Below are 18,689 nucleotides of genomic sequence, written 5' to 3' on the forward strand. Positions count from 1 at the left end.
AGACTAGATCGATCAATTAATAGACATAGAATTGAGTATACACTTGGTTCCGTATGTTTCCTTGTTTATGTCACAAAATCCAACGTAGGTATCTGACGCCTGGTCCAGCCATACTCCTTTCAAAGGTGCCTCTATATATCATGCATGTTTGTCGAACCCATCCTAGACCATCTCCACTGGGCGTGGTCTCTCGTCGTCTTGCAACATGTATCTGAAATCTTGCTCAGGAGGAGGGGCCAGAGGAGGAACTGGGGGAGCGTCACTATCAAGGCTGTTCTCTTGTTGTCGTTGAGCTCGTCGCAATTGTCCATTCTGCTGCTTCACCCATGAGTTCACTGAGCGGAAGCGTGGCCGTGTATCTACCGAAGCTACTGTAGATACAGTGTCACGGCGACCGACAGAGTTGGTAGACTTCCATGTGGGTTGTCGTGAAGGCTCTGGTCGCGATGGGACGCTTTGGACAGTCTGAGTGGTAGGCGTCACGACGATGTCGCCATCACCGAAGCCAGAGGAGATCGAGGAGAGCTCGCTAACACCGGTCTGACGTCGTCCGACATCGTAGGCATATGGTGTAGTAGAGGGGATTCGCTTGTGTTGTTGAGGTTTGTAAGGTGTGCTCAAAGAGTCCTTGGGATCGTGACGAGCCACGACCTGGACCTCAACAGCGTTCTCGACAAAGGTTGTGCTTGTAGGGCTGACAGCGTCAATGTCATAGTTTGTAACCCCAGTCCTTCTGTCGCCAGTCGTACGATAAACGCCGAATGGTAGGCTGGGCACTGTGAGGAAGTTGTCAGATTGCTTAGGCATGAAGAGTGGTGACTGAGGCCGTGTCTTTTCAGCGAGAGGCGGAGAATAAGAGGGAGGAGAGTAGGATGGATCTTGAATTGTGTACCAGCCCTTGTGACCGTAGCGTGATCCGAGGAAAGGCACCTTGGAAACGAGGTTCTCAAAGCGACTGGGCTTGTCAAAGTTCATGTCATCAATTGGAGCAGGCTTTTTTGGGGTTTGCTTCCTTGAGTAGAACTTCCAGATGAGGAAGCCAATTCCAATTAGGAATAGAAAACCGCCTTGATATCGTGTTAGCAGTCTGTAATGTTATGGGTGAGGTTGACATGGAGAGCATACCGACGGATCCAACTCCCAGCAGGATCTTGTGAACATTGGAGTGAATACCATCACCACTTTCGACCTTTAGAGGAGTTAGCAAGGCCGATTTTGCACTGCATTGCATTCGACATGTCTTTCAATTCGAAACGGCTTGTACATGATGAGCGAGGGATCAAAGGTCTGACTTACCAAAGGAGAATCCGACATACTTCCTTCAGCTGATGGAGCGTCAACTGACGGTGAGTTTGTTGATGATGCAGGCAATTTGATGTTGAGTGGGTTGCCGTCGTCGCTGGTTTTGTCTTCCCCGCTCTTCTTTGGCTCTTCATCCTCATCCTCACTCTCGCTCTCACTTCCACTGTCGGCTGCGTCGTCACCTTCACTCTCACTGTCGCTACTCTCTTCCTTCTTCGCGTCCTGCTTCTGCTTCTCAGTCGCAGGGTCGACAGTATCGGTTCGCTTAGCATAAGGCTCCCGTAGGATGTTGATCATGACTTCGGGCTCCTTGGATGAAGTTGGAACATTGCTTCGTCTGACTCTCGGCCTTGCTGTGCGCTTCTTCATAATGTGAACATCATAGTCGTCGCTGTCGTCGGCGATGGTCCAATCTGGCAGAGCCGCACCAAAAGCCCTCTTTGCTTGTCTCTGCCACCGAAGGTGATGGGGCTCATCAAAAGGCGCCATTGTCGTAGGTATTCTGAGTTGTATTGATTATAAACAAATAGTATTAATGAACCAAAGGTTTTTATAATATGCCTTGGTATGTCTTGATATGGTTCGGATACCCAAGGCGTTGGATGAATAGTCTGGGTATCAGGAAATGAATGAGTGTTTCGATGATGCAAGTCACTGACTTGATCAGATAAAAGAAGGTGTTATTCAAACGAAGGTCCAGCCTTGATCAAGAGCAAAGGAAGAGAAGGACAAAGGAAAGAATATAAGGGCTTGGCGGTTTATGACATGCAAAAAGCGAGAAATGGAGTTTCTGCTAGTTGAGGAGGAAGAGAAACGAGAGGACGGACGAGAGAGGAAGTGAAGCGCGAGGAACCTCTAACGTTAGAGCTAGAGCTGGTCCGTGAGATGAGACACGATCAACAGTTACATTATACATGCGATACGATACGATATGATACATTATAAAGACAAGGATCCGACAGCCATAAACGGTGGTAAAGTGTAAACCCCATATGTACATACGGCCAAGGCGATCTCAGGGGCACGACGTGAGTAACACGAAACATTCAGGTCGAACTTGGCAGTTCAAGAGTCTTTGTCTGCTGTTTGAAAACACTTGGTGTCGCTTCTTTGCCCAAGAACTAAGATTCAGGATGGAAGCATGGTAGCCCGTCGTTGATGTGCTAACAGGGCTGGTGCAGAAATGGCTGCATATGTGTTAGCGACGGGTGGCCTCAGCTTGTAGGTTTCTAGTGGCAGGGGTTGCACGTCTCAAAGTCAAGCTCCTGTTTCAGCCTGTCGCAAGAGATTGATGAAGACGGGCTATGCAGGGGGGTTTGTCACTGCTCGTTTTTCATCAATTGGGTTTTCTGTGATAGATAGATAGATTGGTTATTAACAAAGGATTCAATCCTCTTTGACGGGTTATGCAGTTGAGGATAAATGATATGATGTCGATTGACGCTCAGACTATCATCAGATGAAGTTCACATTTGATGGTTCGAATGATCGACAGGTGGTTGGCTATGCTGCTTCAGATGCCCAGACTCGAGACACACTCAACGATCTGAAGCTCGTTTTGCTTCGGAATCTTCAACCTTCGACACATTGAGTCTCATGATATCGGCTTGTCTTCCCGGCTATCGTTTCCATCAGCCTCATCTGGGGTTTGCTCATCAAATGCCGGTCCCCGCCAGCAAAGTCGGCGATTCATGGCGCATGCAAGACGGTCCGATATCAAAGATTCAGACTCAGAGTGGAAGTTTGATGTTAAATCATTTGTGGATAAAGTCATCATTTGATGGACCCTGGAAAAAGTTTTTGCGTCAGTTCCAGACTCCATCTATAGTGGATACAGGCAATTGTTCAATGCTGCTCCAGCCTTCATGACAATCAAGAGCGGCTGGACATGTCGTCACAAGTGTTTCGTCAAGAACAAGTGTTTTATCGTCAAACAAGATCATAAACTTGCAACTGGTAGGATGACCCAGAAAGGAAATCCGTCACATGCCCTCTTGATAATATTAAAGATCCAATCGCATTCATCAGTGTCGGGAATTTCACCGAGTGGCCGTCCCCATAGAGGGCTAGCAATATCTTGCCCCCATCACCACATCCCAGATACGCACAAACTAAATAACTTTTGAAGTTGAAATAGACGCAGCCTTCAGCTCTCTCGCCGAAGACCCCTTGAGAACGCGCTCCAATCACATACCTCGCCCATGTCCATGTTCACCATCATGAACAGAACGCACTGAAGCGCGGATCCGTCATTAGCGCGCTTGCGGACATGAACGTTTTCTCGTCTTGAGGCTCCACGATGAGATCCACCCGGTCCAAGGGAGCGAGCACGGCGGGCACTAGACAGAAAAGGGGAGTGAGCTCTTTTTAAGGGTTCGGGTTGAGGTTCATCGCGAGAGATGAGTCGTGTGCGCTTCTACGGATGCAAGGTTGACAAGCTGTGACTGCGGCTCCGAGATGGACTGGATGTCCGGGATGCACTACAACCCCCCAATGTTTATCTGATTCTGGGGTATAGTACGAGAATCACGTCAAGATCTGGGGATTACATATTTCACCTAGATTTCACATGATAAGGTAGGGTGAGGCAGAAATATCTTGATGGTGTTTTGATAAAAGTCAACACCCCACGCAGATGATAGACATTTACAACTCAAGCCACCAAATTTGGTCAGCAACCAGCAAATGGCAAGCAAGACATCGAGCAATTACTCAGAAGAGCGGGATGAGAGATATAAGACAATAGCTTCTGTCATGAATTGCGACCCAATTACAGCGGCAAACCTACCATTCGCTCGTCGTTCACAATACCAGTAACACCTATTTGGGCAATACCGCGTATCTTCCATGTAAGTGAGAGGCTGTTAGCGACATGTGAATGCGCTAGGAGTTTCCCAAACAAGACCAAATCGCGCACCTTATTTTCCTACGGGCACCTAAAATTAACCGCCCTCTACTATCTTCATTGCATGAGCACTTTGGAGTTCTTGCGGTTAATATCATGCGCTCTGTATCCAGTAATGGACTAATCCGCGCCAACGGTTAAAAAGCCTCACCGACACACCGCGGTGTCTCCTAACAGCTCAGAAATCAGAAATGAGAGCGCGAGAAACCGGGTTTCCACCGACGGGTGACAGTCCCCTATTCTTCAGGGTCGGGGGTTTCCCATCTGCAGGCTTGAGATTCAGGGGAATAACCGTATTTGATTGGCATACTGCAATCAAATGGATATTGCAGCGTGGACAGCCTCTAGGGATAAAAATCGGGGACATAAAAAGCAAGATACAGATTGAATACTTGATGTTCCCGTATTCCGGATGCCGAAATAAACTAACAGTATACGTAATATGTCTATCAGTCTTTCATGACAAGGCTGTCTGCTGTTCATGCGCTCTATCACTCGCCAAAACGCTTCAAGGATCAAGCAGTCCACGATCAATGAATGCCAATGTCACATTTCTCTGCTGAAAGCAACACGGACGGCCGGAAACGGAGAGACACCGAGATTTATGTCGAGTTGACCACGCAGCAGAACAAAGATAGACGATAGTGATATGTAGTGGTGGTGATGGTGTGACAGAATTATGCACGTTTGTTCTGATAGCATGAGACCGATGATCACGAGCAGTGGAGGAGGAAACCCGCCTCCTTCACCTTGATGTTATCGCCATCAGTCGTCATGATATTCGAAAAAAAATAGAATTCTTTACAGGGGGTTTGCTCGGTAAGTTAGTGGAGTTTCGCTGATTTCACAACGGGCCGGACACGCCAAGGCCAGAAGGCGAAAGGCGACGGGAGAGGTAGAGGGCGAGGGCAAAGGTTGACAAAAATTTTAGGTGTTGGAATGAGCAATCAACCCCAATTTTAACTGCACTGCAACTTTTATCTGAACCAAAGCTGCGGATCGGGGTTGAAGCCCGGTCCGGTCCATTGGATTGGGTTATTGGAGTCTGGATTTGGAGACGAGAAGTGATAAGTGATAATCACAAGCCAAAGCGGTAGACAGTATCAGAAGGAAAACTGTGATTATTGCAACCACGAGTTATCACTCCAAAATCCATCATTTGGCCGCCCAAATCAAAGATGATTGTTTGATCTCTATTCATTCGTCCAGTGGGCGTCATTCAGGGCCGTGCAGCACCCGTAGCTTTTAGCTGAGGACGGAAGCTCACGCCGACCCGCTCCGCTAAGTTTGAAGCCTTGAAGGCACGGCAGGGAACCTGAACTTTTTAGTGGAGCCTTAAACACAAGCAAGAAATGCAAAACGGGATGTCTTATCTCGAGGGGGACAGGAGCAAAAAAGAAGCCAAACACTACCGAACAGAACTATGCCATCATCTTTTCTTACACCCTAGTTTACCTTGTGTCCGGCCAGCCGATGAGGGTCTCTCACTCGCTGTCTGCTAGCTTTGCCTCCAGTTAGTTACGTACCTGGGTACACTACCTTACCTAAATTCTCTCGCCCTCTTTCGTGGGTTGTGACTGATTCTCCTTCGACTCACCTCCGTCCGTCACCAGCCCCATCCGCTCGCGACGCCCTCATCTGGTCCAGAGACTCTCAGTCTGTGTCCTCTATTCTTTCTTTCCTCTTCTTTTCCCTCCTTCTCCCGCCAATCGCTCTCAATTGAGCTCCTCCCTAACAGATCCTCCCAATGGCTTCCTCCGCGCGAGCCATGAGGGCCCTCTCCCGGGTTGGCCAGATGGCCCCCAGCAGTCGCATTGCGACTCGCGCCCTTTCTACTGCCTCCAAGACCTCTGCTCGACCTTCTATCGCCATGAAACTCAACAGCTCTGGCCGCATCGCCTTCCGAAGAGCCTATGCTGACGAGGCCCCCAAGCCTAAGCCCAAGCCTGGCAAGATTCGACGAACCCTCCGATGGACATGGAGATTCACATATCTCTCTCTTGGTGCTCTCGTTGGTTACACATGTTACGTTATCTACGATGACCGCCACCCTCAAGAGCAGTACCAGCCTGACCCTTCCAAGAAGACTCTTGTCGTTTTGGGTGAGTAATTCTGCGCGCATAGCTATAGGCGCTCCTCCCATATGTCATGCCAAGTTACTTACGCAATACCCTTCCTTAGGATCCGGTTGGGGCTCTGTTGGTCTCCTCAAAAACCTCGACACCGAGAACTACAATGTCATCGTCGTCTCTCCTCGCAACTACTTCCTCTTCACTCCCCTCCTGCCTTCATGCACAACAGGTCTCATTGAGCACCGCTCCATTATGGAGCCTGTCCGCACTATCCTCCGCCACAAGAAGGGTGCCGTCAAGTACTACGAAGCTGAGGCTTCCTCTGTTGACCCTGACCGCAAGGTTGTCAAGATCAAGGACAACACCGAGGGCAAGGGCCCTCACTCTCAGACTGAGATCCCCTACGACATGCTCGTCATTGGTGTCGGCGCTGAGAATGCCACTTTCGGTATTCCCGGTGTCCGCGAGAACAGTTGCTTCCTCAAGGAGATTGGTGATGCCCAGCTGATCCGCAAGAAGATTATGGACTGTGTTGAGCGCGCTTCTTTCAAGGGCCAATCTCAAGAAGAGATCGACCGTCTCATGCACATGGTCGTTGTTGGTGGTGGTCCTACTGGTGTCGAATTCGCTGGAGAGCTCCGTGATTTCTTCGAGGACGACATCAAGAAGCTGATTCCCGAAATCAGCCAGCGCTTCAAGGTCACTCTTATTGAAGCCCTGCCCAACGTTCTCCCTTCTTTCTCCAAGCAGCTGATTGAGTACACCGAGAACACCCTGCGCGAGGAGAACATTGACATCAAGCTCAAGACCATGGTCAAGAGGGTGACAGAGGACTTTGTTGAGGCTGAGTGCGCTGGCCCCGATGGCAGCAAGCAAACTCTCCGCATCCCTTACGGCCTGCTTGTCTGGGCAACCGGAAACGCTGTTCGTCCCATTGTCCGTGACCTCATGGGCAAGGTTCCCGCCCAGAAGGATTCTCGCCGTGGTCTCGCTGTCAACGAATACCTTGTTGTCCAAGGCACCCGCGATATCTGGGCCGTCGGTGACTGCGCCGTTGCTGGTTACGCCCCTACAGCTCAGGTCGCTTCCCAGGAGGGTTCTTTCCTGGCCCGCCTGTTCAACAACATGGCCAAGACTGACTCTCAGGAGGCTCGCATCAAGGAGCTTAGCAGCAGCTTGAACCTCAAGCAGGGTAACTCTGCTGAGGTCGCCGCTGAGATTGAGAGCCTTGAGAAGCAGCTTCGCCGAATCAAGGACGTCAAGCCCTTCCGATACTCCCACCAGGGTAGCTTGGCCTACATTGGTAGCGAGAAGGCTGTTGCTGATGTTCCTTGGTTCAATGGTAACATTGCCAGTGGTGGCGGCTTGACCTACCTGTTCTGGCGAAGCGCCTACCTCTCTATGTGCTTCAGCAGTAAGTTCATCACAAGACTTTATTGACATTCTAATGGTGCTAACTGGGATTCTCTAGCCCGAAACCGTGTGCTGGTCGCTGTTGACTGGCTCAAGTCCAAGGCCTTCGGCCGTGACGTCTCTCGCGAGTAAACCCTCGATCCGACAAAACCTTTTATGCAACAAGGTTCGATACCCTGATATGAGATGCGATAGCAGAGGACTTTCTTTATGTTGTCCACGGACTGCATCTTACGACGATCTGTTCTTGGGAGGGTGTACTTGGAGCATTCATTGTGCATTAACTGGGCCGGACTAATAGATGTCTGATTAGAATCGGGCTTGGGATGGGATGCTTCATTTTGTAAACCTCGCTTTGGTCTTTCTTTACTTCTTTTTTTGGTTCTGTAATTTTTTCTTTGTTCACGGATATAGATGGGAGAGGCAGGCCCCTTGTATGACATAGCTAGAGTGCGCAGAAAAGCGAAAAGCAGGGAGACTTGTGGAGGATGGGGAAAAACGAATCAACAAAACTTCATATCGTGAACAAATACGCGGATCTTGTTTGTGCCTGTGAGTGCTCTTCGAGTTGCTCTCTCATACCTAGTGTACATACAGTATGATACCAGAAAGGGGGTTCTTTGTGACAACGGTTAGGTGATAGAGCACATCGATGTCTTGGTTCATGGATCTACCTTTCACATGAAGATTCTGCATCATATGCAATTTAGATGCCCTGTCTGGCCTGGCCTCATGCTCTTCATGTGGATATCAAATCTTGCATCTCCAAATGGTCCCGGGCATAAGTCGGGAGCTCAAGTTTGATTGCGGGGCAGAAGCTCCCCGCGTCAAGCCGATATGCGGAGCTTGTCATCTCTGTTAGCTACTTTACTCAATGAACGTAACGTGGGGAAGAGAGTTGTTCATTCCCTAGACCCAAGGTGGGCAACCCATTGCACGATACAACCTGGACTATCTGTGCACTCTTGGCCATGGGTGACTCCTCCAATGTTTCTGGCAGAGACCACGCTCTTGAGCTGGACTCCAACGACGCTCTCAAACACACTCGCGAGGAGTTCAACATCCCATCCAAAGCTGATGTAGCTCGCAAAACTCTCCCTACCAGTGACAGCACGGGTTAGTGCATTTCTCTGATATGTAGCGTATTCTCCATGTTGGTCTAACTCTTGCAGATGCCGACGATAAAGCGATTTACCTTGTAGGCAACTCTCTTGGTCTTCAGCCCAAACGCACTTTGGATCGCATACAGCAATACCTCGCGACATGGCGCACACAAGGTGTACAGGGCCACTTCAAGCCCCTTGATGACTCTCCTCTGCCAACATGGCTAGACGTTGATGCTCGTGCGGCCGAGATGATTGCGCCAATTGTGGGCGGCAAGGTCAGCGAAGTGGCTGTCATGCAGACTCTCACGGCCAATCTTCACTTGTTGATGGCGGCATTTTATAAGCCTGATGTTGAGGGACGGCATAAAATCATACTAGAGAGCAAAGCATTTCCAAGTGATCATGTCAGTGATTCAACTCAGTATTGGGCAATTGAGGCGCTAACATAAATGCTTAGTATGCTGTTGAGACACAAATACGGCATCACGGACTCCGTCCTGAAGACTCGATGATTACCATTGAGCCTCCAAACAACGAGGACATTCTCTCTAACGAATATGTGGAGTCCATTATCGAGAAGCACGCCTCCACTACTGCAGTACTTCTCCTTCCAGGTATTCAATACTACTCGGGCCAGCTCCTTGATATTCCACATTTGACTAGTTTTGCTCGCGAGCGTGGCATATTCGTAATTTGGGATCTCGCTCATGCTGCAGGCAATGTGCCTCTCTCATTACACGACTGGAACGTCGACGCGGCTGCTTGGTGTACATACAAGTACTTGAATGGCGGACCAGGCTGTATTGGAGGGCTGTTTGTTCACGAACGTCACACGCAGGTTGGGGACGATGGAACGCACAACGTGAGACTCGCCGGCTGGTGGGGGAACGACAAGAAGAACCGATTCGCAATGAGACCTGGTTTCGTTCCTGTGCCTGGCGCAGCAGGGTTTCAACTCAGCAATCCCTCCGTACTTGACATAACATCCCTTTGTGCTTCCCTCGAGGTATTCGAGCTAGCCGGCGGTATGGCTCCTCTACGCGAAAAGAGCACCAGATTAACGGCCTATCTCGTCTCCGAACTGCAGAAACTGCCGCAGGATATGAGCGCCTACTGGAAGATCATCACGCCCAGTGAGCAAGAACGTCGTGGGGCGCAGGTGAGCATTCTCCTGGCCGATGGATTGCTTGATGAGGTTATGGCTGGTCTTGAGAGGAGGAGTGTTCTGGTTGACGAGCGCAGACCTAATGTGATTCGAGTAGCGCCTGCACCGCTGTATAATACTTTCTTAGATTGCTGGGGCTTTGTCGGTGCGTTCAGGGGCGCTTTAGAGGAGGCCCTAGATGCGAGGTGGAAAAGGGAGCAAATGGATGAGTAGTCAGATACTGAGCGTAACAAATTACCACCGACTTGTTCAAATGCGACCAGCTATTTCGTGCTACGATAACTGATGCAATCATTTAATTTTAGCTCTACCACCATAGACCTACAGCCCTGTCTTCGTCATAAGTGTTTTTGGCCGTTCCTGATACACCTGGGCTTTGAAACTGCTTTGCGAGGTAGCCGTGCACCTCGAGTACTATGCAGGACGATTAGGCCGTGCTGACGACCTATGCAGACCTTACGCAATTACTAGACACGATACTCATTTATGCATTTGCCTTGTAAGCAGTAGATCACTACAGATAGATCAATTATGAGAACTAATGCTACCTAAAATAATTGCTGTTATAGGAAGTCCTACCAGAATTGTAAATAAAACTGTAGGGTAGGGCCCACAAGGTTCCTGACTAAGGTGGCGGTATCTCAAGGGTTCTTTTTCAGTGGAGCATCCATGTCCAATCAAACCGCCTCCTTAGACTATTATGTGGATCTTCCAGGCGGACTTGCCTAGCGGCGAAAGCAAAAAAAAAAAAAAATTACATGGTCAGTACGTCCGAGTCTGTTCTCTTAAAACTTCACACATCCTCCATTCATCTCTCCCTTTCTCATTCATCATCTCATCCTTCGGGCGCGCACTCCTTCTTCATCAAACAGAAGGCTAATCTCGTAACTTCGAGATATTATATAGCGCATCCCACGTCTCTCTTTATTCTAATACTCCCTTCCCCCCCCTTAATAGACGGGTCCATCTCAAACGGCTCCGTCTTATCTCTCTTCACCTGAAATAATGTCTGGCTACGACGGCGGATACAGCGGCGGCGGTGGCCGCGGAGGAGGTGGCTACGGCGGTGGTGGTTACGGCCGTGATCGCGGCGACCGTGGTGGTGACCGAGGCGGTGACCGCAATGGTTACGGCGGTGGTGGCTATGGAGGGTGAGTCGATTTTTCTTTGTGGTTTGAGTGCAGATTTGGTGGTTTCAGCCTAGAGGCGCGGTCGCTTTCCCAACGACAAGGCGCCCAACCATCAACACATGCGTTTCTAACCTAACATTTTATCGTATCTCGCTAACTTAAATCACAGCCGAGGTAACGGATACGGTAACGGAAATGGTTACAGCGGCGGCGGCGGTGGTGGTTTCGGAGGAGGTGGTTTTGGAGGCGGCTATGGAGGAGGTGCCGGCGGTGACCGTATGGGTGCCCTCGGCGCTGGCCTCAAGAACCAGGAGTGGGGTACGTGTTTCGCCCGTCATGTTGTTTTCGCATACTAATGTTCGTGTAGATGTCAACGCCCTCCCCAAGTTCGAGAAGTCTTTCTACAAGGAACACCCCGATGTCGCAAACCGATCTGACGCTGACGTGGAAGCCTTCCGTCGCAAGCACCAGATGACCATCGCTGGCAAGGATGTTCCCAGACCCGTCGAGACTTTCGATGAGGCTGGTTTCCCCAGATATGTCATGGATGAGGTCAAGGCCCAGGGCTTCCCTGCCCCTACTGCCATTCAGTCTCAGGGTTGGCCCATGGCTCTTTCTGGTCGTGATGTCGTTGGCATTGCCGAGACAGGCTCCGGAAAGACTCTTACGTATTGTCTCCCCTCTATTGTCCACATCAACGCCCAGCCTCTCCTTGCCCCCGGCGACGGCCCTATTGTCCTCGTCCTTGCCCCCACTCGTGAACTTGCTGTTCAGATTCAAGAGGAGATGAAGAAGTTTGGCCGATCTTCTCGCATCCGAAACACTTGTGTTTACGGTGGTGTCCCTAAGGGTCCTCAGATTCGCGATCTCTCTCGAGGAGTTGAGGTCTGCATTGCCACCCCTGGCCGCTTGATTGACATGCTTGAGGCTGGTAAGACTAACTTGCGTCGTGTCACTTACCTCGTTCTCGACGAGGCTGATCGCATGCTTGACATGGGTTTCGAGCCCCAGATTCGCAAGATTATTGGCCAGATTCGACCTGACCGACAGACTCTGATGTGGTCCGCTACCTGGCCCAAGGAGGTCCGCGCTCTGGCTTCCGACTTCCTCCAGGATTTCATCCAGGTCAACATTGGTTCCATGGAGCTTGCTGCCAACCACCGTATCACACAGATTGTCGAGGTTGTCACAGACATGGAGAAGCGTGACCGCATGATCAAGCACCTTGAGAAGGTTATGGAGAACAAGGAGAACAAGATCCTCATCTTTGTCGGCACAAAGCGAATTGCTGACGAGATCACTCGATTCCTCCGCCAGGATGGATGGCCCGCGCTCTGTAAGTCTCATTCATCATCGCACAACAATATACAGAACCACTACTAACATATGCTAGCCATTCACGGAGACAAGCAACAGAACGAGCGTGATTGGGTGCTTGACCAGTTCAAGACCGGAAAGTCCCCCATCATGGTGGCTACTGACGTGGCCTCGCGTGGTATCGGTATGTATCATCATCCCCCCTCCCTCATGGCAACTTCCAGCGACAGCACTTGCTGTACTTTACTCTCGTGTTTAGGGGCTCTCTTGACTGTGCGAATCTGCCTGATAATTATCGTGTCCAATTGGTTCTCAACCAACGGGGTCTTGATCCGTTGTGTAGCCTTCACTTTGCTATACTCACGTGTGTTCACTCTTGTACCGTTCTCACTCCCGTGGTACGAGTGTGGAGTTGGCATATCATTGCCTTTGATCAAGCTGCTGGCCAAGGTTCTCTTGTTCCCAGGACCCAGTGACCCGCATACTCCAGGATGGCATTTTGACGCACTTTCTATTGCCCCATCTCCGCTAGGAGTGAAGTACAAATGGCCTGCCAATATGCTTAGCCATTCACCTTCATCTTCCGTGCTGGAACGTTGCTATACAAACCCCTGCTTCGCCTGCTAACCATTCTTGCTAAAGATGTGCGCAACATCACTCATGTGTTGAACTACGACTACCCCAACAACTCGGAGGACTACATTCACAGAATTGGTCGTACCGGCCGTGCCGGTGCCAAGGGTACCGCCATCACCCTTTTCACTACTGACAGTGAGTATCCTTCCGCCTTATCTTATTGTCTTCGTACATGCTAACGATATTCTCAGACCAGAAGCAGGCCCGTGATCTTGTCAATGTTCTCCAGGAGGCCAAGCAGCAGATTGACCCTCGCCTTGCTGAGATGACTCGATATGGTGGCGGTGGTGGTGGTCGCGGCTACGGTGGATGGGGACGTGGTCGCGGCGGTGGTAGAGGTGGGTATCGCCGACGCTGAAGCAGCTAGATACCTATCGAGCTGACTGGATCTCCAGCCAACGCCAACAACCAGCCCATGGGCAACCGCAACCGTCGGTGGTAAGAGGTTGATTCATATTGGGTTGAAACCCTCTCATGATACGGATCCTCGGACTCTCAAAAGTATATGACACCCAAGGCGTTTGTTTGTTAGAGATAGGTGATTCGATTAGACTTGACTCGTCATGCGAGTCTGGATTTCTGGTTTGATTGCGGATCGGTTTGGTCACGCACTTTATGTGGTATTTCCTCGCTTTCTGTTTTATGTTATTCGAAATAATGGCTTTAGATTGGGATGATGATATCGTATCGAGCGGTATGGAAAACGCTCGCAGGTGGAGATAAGGGGAAAATATCCCACCTTCATTGGAGGCCTCGTGTTCTGGAGGTCGATGACAATCTTGTCAAGAGTCGAGCTGTATGTTTAATAATAAACAATTGTAGTTCACTCAATTAACACGACTCACTCTATGTTAAAGGCGCATTGAAGTATTGGAGAGGAACATTCCCAGGTTAGGTACTGTCACATCCGTCTCCCACGTATATATCACTGCTCCTTGATTTGTCTTTGACGATGTCGGTTGCTCCCTCACTGATGTGTCCTTGCCCTGCCACCGTTTGTCTCACGTACATACGTGTTGGTTTCTATGCCTCTACTAAAACTCAGGCTCCTATCAGCACGGTGATTGCGATGCCAGAACGAGACACAAGTTCTAGTTGCAATCAGTTGTATTTCAGTGTCAAAGATCATTCTCAATGCTGTTTGAAGTCTGTGTCTTGTTGTCTGTATGTATTTGAGTATAACTGCCTTTTGCTCTGGGACCGTGATTATCCTCTTGCGGACTTTTTTCTACACCAGTAGGCCTCCTTAGTGTCTCGAGATGCTGACCGCGTTGATAGAGAGCTGTACACTGGATATTTTGTCGAATTGGGTGTCGCCTTTGGCGTGTGTGATTATGCTCATATGTGCAGACTCGGCTTACTGTCGGTCAGCCTTTAACACTTTGGGCCATCGAGAGGTATATGACTGTCTACTATGCAGAGCTGCGCGATAACTCCTGAACCCCGTAGTAATCTAGTTAGTACGGCTATTGAAGCTTTGTCCTTGGTATTTTGACTCAATCGTTGGCGTCCGACTTTACTCTGGCTTGGTCCATCACCCCTTTACAGATAGATATACCTACTCCTCAACGTACGTCTGAGGATAAGGCCTTGATTATTGGCATCAAGGAGTGAAACAAATTCTATCATCATTGATCTCACGTACAAATAATTGAGTTCCCCTTGCACGGAAGGGTCACAAGCAATACTCGTGGACACCCCCCGTTATGCCCTGTTGACCAAATCAACGCAGCACCCAGGTCTCTGAATCTGTTCTCAATGGGTCCTATGTCATTGACTTGTCACTGTATGGTCCTCTCTAAGCGGCCATTCCGGACGGTCGGGATCTTCAATTTTCAAGGCGCCTTCTGTTTGGACCTGTTGACAACGGCCGTACCTTAGCGGTTACAAATTGCATAGTGACCTCGCGTCGTGTTATGGCACTGAAAGATCCTGCCACAGGAATAGACAGACATCACTAATTGGTATATCAATCTAGTCTGGTAATGTCATTGCTGAGCATGTGTTTGATAAGCAGGATTCTTCTGCGGGTGGTGGTGCAGCAAAGAGAACCTTGGTTGCATAAGGGACCTACGGGTTGATCACCTTCTGGCTCCTCTTTGAAATACCTCCTCTTCTCCGCTCTTCTCTGTAACTGTGGACTGTGGGCTCAAGACTTGAATTAATGTCTGGTTGTCCCTCTTTCATAGGTTCTTGACGAGTTCCTTTCGTCAAGCCATTCAAGCCCTGACATCATATTATGGTGAGCCGGATTTGATTGATTTCTATTTCAAGCTGCTGGCTGCCAGGCTTGATCTACTCCTGGATCCGGATAAGTCATCGAATTGGTTGCTTCCGGCGAAGACTTGTCACCGGTGCATCCGTCCACGTAAGATCTGACCGGCCACAGTAAATGTCACGAACAGCAACCTGGCGGCGTACTTGTTTCAGTGAACACTCGACTGATCACCATGGGATAGTAGTCAGCTTTTCTGTCTTAGCCAAGACTTGGGGAAGCCCTGAAATTGAATAGCTTCAGTAGCTTGGAGTGCCTGGTGAGACAAGCTTTTCAACACCAACGGCCGGTCGTGATCCGCCCATAGCGCCGGATGAGTATGCCATATCAAGGAATAGCGTCTGGTAGATCATCATCAACAATATGCAAGACATGACCTGTCTCTCAGGTCAATCTTTTCTCTGGGTACACTGATATGTAGAAAATATTGATACCCAACACAATATCTTAAGATTCCCCTTCATGGCTAGGTCGCAGTTATGACATGCCAACCACATATCAAGTTCTCACGAATAGCAAGGCCATATAGCACATTCATGTATATACATAGACCAAATTACGAGACAATGCTGTAGCAATTTGACATATTGCACTCACCACCAAATGAATAGGGCAGCCCCTCAAACTGACGACCGAAGCACTCGATCGATGGGGAGTATTAAGGAAAAAACGCTCTCATGTCTTCAACTACAGGGTAGGGAATGAGATGTAATCATGAAGATCAACATCAATAGACCCGCCTTGCCCCTGGACCAAGAGTTGGGCACTGCTCAGGTTGAATATCAAGGCTGATGTTGATGTGGTGCGGATAGACGCGGGCGCATCATGAGAACCATGCTAATCTCGATTGAAATTCTCCAGTGACGCACATGGAATCTCGAGATTGAATGTCACTGCCTCGATGCGCAAGACGGCAACAATAGCGGCATATGGGATAGTTAGTCCGTCGGCGCGATATGACATAGCATGGCACGACACGACACGACGCGGCGTACCAGGCCGAGTCAGTCATGGCTGACCAAGACGGTTTCGCCGCCTGCTGATGGGAAACGCCCCAAACCTTTGCAAAGTTCCAGAACAGCCTAACATGACTTCTGCTCTTCTACTGACTCTCAGACACGACGCCAGGTTTCGGATCCATTCCCCCAACTTGTCTATGTTGCCCGAAGTCATTTGCACGTATGTCAGCCTCTCCGGCAGTGATTGAGGCAACTCAGATGGACCGTGTTTGCCTTGATGGGGACATTAGGTTGAGCTCAAAAATCACCCGAAAATATTCGGCGACGGATGTAGGCGTACGGAGGCAACCCAACGCCTCCTGGCAGAATAGCAAAAGAGAAACAGCCGTATGGGCATGCTTTGCCAACTCCAGCACGTAACTTGAAGTGTCTATACGGACAAAATTGACAAAGGTCCGTTGGAGAGGCTCAGAAGCTGTTCAGTTTCCACTACCTGCAGGGATAGAAAGAAACAACAGCCACGGCTGGACCACAGGGCGCAGGGGGCCCACAAACCAAAGGCTGAATAGCGAGCGAGAGTGTGCGGATCGGCCAAGAGATACAGTAGACTCCCAGAACAGAGTGAGTGAGCGAGAATCTGATTCCAAGTGCCTCCTCACCCATCCCATATGTACGTATAGATGCACCCCAGGAATGAAGGCAAGAGCTTGGTGTCCGGCGTGGCTCCGGAACCAATACCATTCATTCACAGCACGCCGTATGCCTATGGCGTGGCATTTCCCAGAGGCTTGGAGCTCGATATTGATTGAGCAATGCTCATCCGGCCCCCCCTGCGTCTATCCCTTGGTCCTGGTCCGTCCAAGCTTTCTCCAGACGCGACGGGGACTGATGATTCTAGCTAATAGATTCAGCCCAGACCACCACGCAATCAGTGTCAATATCGCGTCGTGCCGTCCTCGCTCAACTCTATGTATGTATGTATGCTCAGCTCCAGCCCAGGTATGCATGGCATAGCATCATGTTTGTTTGTATTCGTATCATTTTGTCACCTTTTGCTTGATTTGACGCACCAAGATTGTGACATATGACACTTCCTCTTTGTCGCTTGCCGCGGCGAACCCCCCCCAGACCGAAACACATCTGTCGGTGTGTTTGCTCGTCACTATGCTGCGTGGTAGACGCATACGACTTCCCCTTTCCGCTCAGGGTTCCGCTGGCAATCATCGACCCATGGGAGTGAAACCCCCTCCCTCTTTTTTGACAATCCTCAGATAGCCCTGCTTCAGCATACAGTCATGGGAAATATCATGCATGTCACCGTCAATGATCAATTTTCCGTTCTCCTGACTGCTTCTCTTTTAGTTGACGCACGCCCATATGTAGCAGAGTTTCTTAACCCAACAGCGATGCAATTTGCTACGTCACTGTCCACAGACCCAGGAAGGCGCACATATTATCTTCGAATGTTAGCAAATTGGGCGTTTGATGATGCAACAGCACACAGCGACAAGGCGGAAAAGAAACAAACCGCCAAGTTCATGTGTGAGCCGCGATAGCCAGGGCAACTTCGCCTGGCCCTGCCGATGAGAACCATCACGGGGACGCTAGAGACGACCTCCTGGGTCTCCCTGTTACTGTGATGCATGGGTGCAAGGTCAGAGATAGGATCCACACTTTGAAAGCGAGGCCCCATGCTGTTGGGACCGAACTCTTTCTGTATCCAGTCTCACAGTACGGATACCGTACAGTGCCGTATGATATTTGCTTAGCATACCCCATCATCATCCTCTCAACATTGTGTCTCTCCGAGCGCGATATTCCACGCATGGCTGACTGGCAGAACTGCTGGAAACGTGCAATGAATCGCCAGCTTGATAATTACGTCGGTGGCGGATTCTTTTGCCGGATGGACGCTGCCGTCGGCAACACGTTTTCTTGCAGCGTATCTCATTTCCCTGTCACGGAACCTGTAGCCTGTCTCAACTTTGAGCGTCAAATATCGCAAGGAACCGTGTCAGGATAGGCTCTTGTTAATGTAGCATGGTTTTGAAGTCAGTTTTGTTCATAGCGCTCTGCCAGTGAGGTTGGGGATATTTTCAGCCTGACCCGTGCCCTGTTATTTTACCAAATACTCCGTAGCCGCACGAGAAATATTGTCCACCAGCCAGCCACCAGTCTCTAGACGAAGTTGAGTAATCGGAAGCGGCTGGACCATGATAGCCTGCCAGTTCTGTTAGCCGCGTGGCTGGGCATCTTCAGCACCAGATCTTAGCAGGGGCTGTGAGTTAATCCAGTGCCAACCTATCGTAGTTAGGAGCGAAACAACATCCAGGAACGTGCGAAGGATCCCGACAAGCCTGTTTCCAGCAACATAGGTGCCTTTCTGTTTTTATTAGGGGAAGTGAATAC

The 18,689-nt window shown here is 49.8% G+C and overlaps 4 protein-coding genes across 4 annotated transcripts; 3 read left to right on the plus strand and 1 right to left on the minus strand.

Moving 5' to 3' along the window:
* Window positions 1–162: 162 nt before the first annotated feature.
* FTJAE_1203 (uncharacterized protein) lies at window positions 163–1,791 on the minus strand (the record flags this gene model as incomplete). The annotated part of the gene is made up of 3 exons (XM_037345036.1): window positions 163–1,067; window positions 1,126–1,189; window positions 1,297–1,791. The coding sequence occupies 3 exons, from the start codon at window positions 1,789–1,791 to the stop codon at window positions 163–165; spliced, it is 1,464 nt and encodes a 487-aa protein (XP_037211675.1).
* A 4,163-nt stretch (window positions 1,792–5,954) lies between these two features.
* On the plus strand, window positions 5,955–7,824 carry FTJAE_1204 (NADH dehydrogenase; the record flags this gene model as incomplete). Its single annotated transcript, XM_037345047.1, has 3 exons — window positions 5,955–6,309; window positions 6,389–7,693; window positions 7,751–7,824. The coding sequence occupies 3 exons, from the start codon at window positions 5,955–5,957 to the stop codon at window positions 7,822–7,824; spliced, it is 1,734 nt and encodes a 577-aa protein (XP_037211676.1).
* An 839-nt stretch (window positions 7,825–8,663) lies between these two features.
* FTJAE_1205 (kynureninase 1) lies at window positions 8,664–10,176 on the plus strand (the record flags this gene model as incomplete). The annotated part of the gene is made up of 3 exons (XM_037345058.1): window positions 8,664–8,808; window positions 8,865–9,202; window positions 9,256–10,176. The coding sequence occupies 3 exons, from the start codon at window positions 8,664–8,666 to the stop codon at window positions 10,174–10,176; spliced, it is 1,404 nt and encodes a 467-aa protein (XP_037211677.1).
* A 792-nt stretch (window positions 10,177–10,968) lies between these two features.
* On the plus strand, window positions 10,969–13,488 carry FTJAE_1206 (ATP-dependent RNA helicase DBP2; the record flags this gene model as incomplete). Its single annotated transcript, XM_037345069.1, has 7 exons — window positions 10,969–11,114; window positions 11,263–11,411; window positions 11,461–12,429; window positions 12,487–12,594; window positions 13,053–13,181; window positions 13,238–13,384; window positions 13,442–13,488. The coding sequence occupies 7 exons, from the start codon at window positions 10,969–10,971 to the stop codon at window positions 13,486–13,488; spliced, it is 1,695 nt and encodes a 564-aa protein (XP_037211678.1).
* Window positions 13,489–18,689: the final 5,201 nt, after the last annotated feature.

Source organism: Fusarium tjaetaba (assembly GCF_013396195.1).
Source record: "Fusarium tjaetaba strain NRRL 66243 chromosome Unknown NRRL66243_c0000024, whole genome shotgun sequence".
In the NCBI taxonomy this organism is placed as follows: Eukaryota; Fungi; Ascomycota; class Sordariomycetes; order Hypocreales; family Nectriaceae; genus Fusarium; species Fusarium tjaetaba.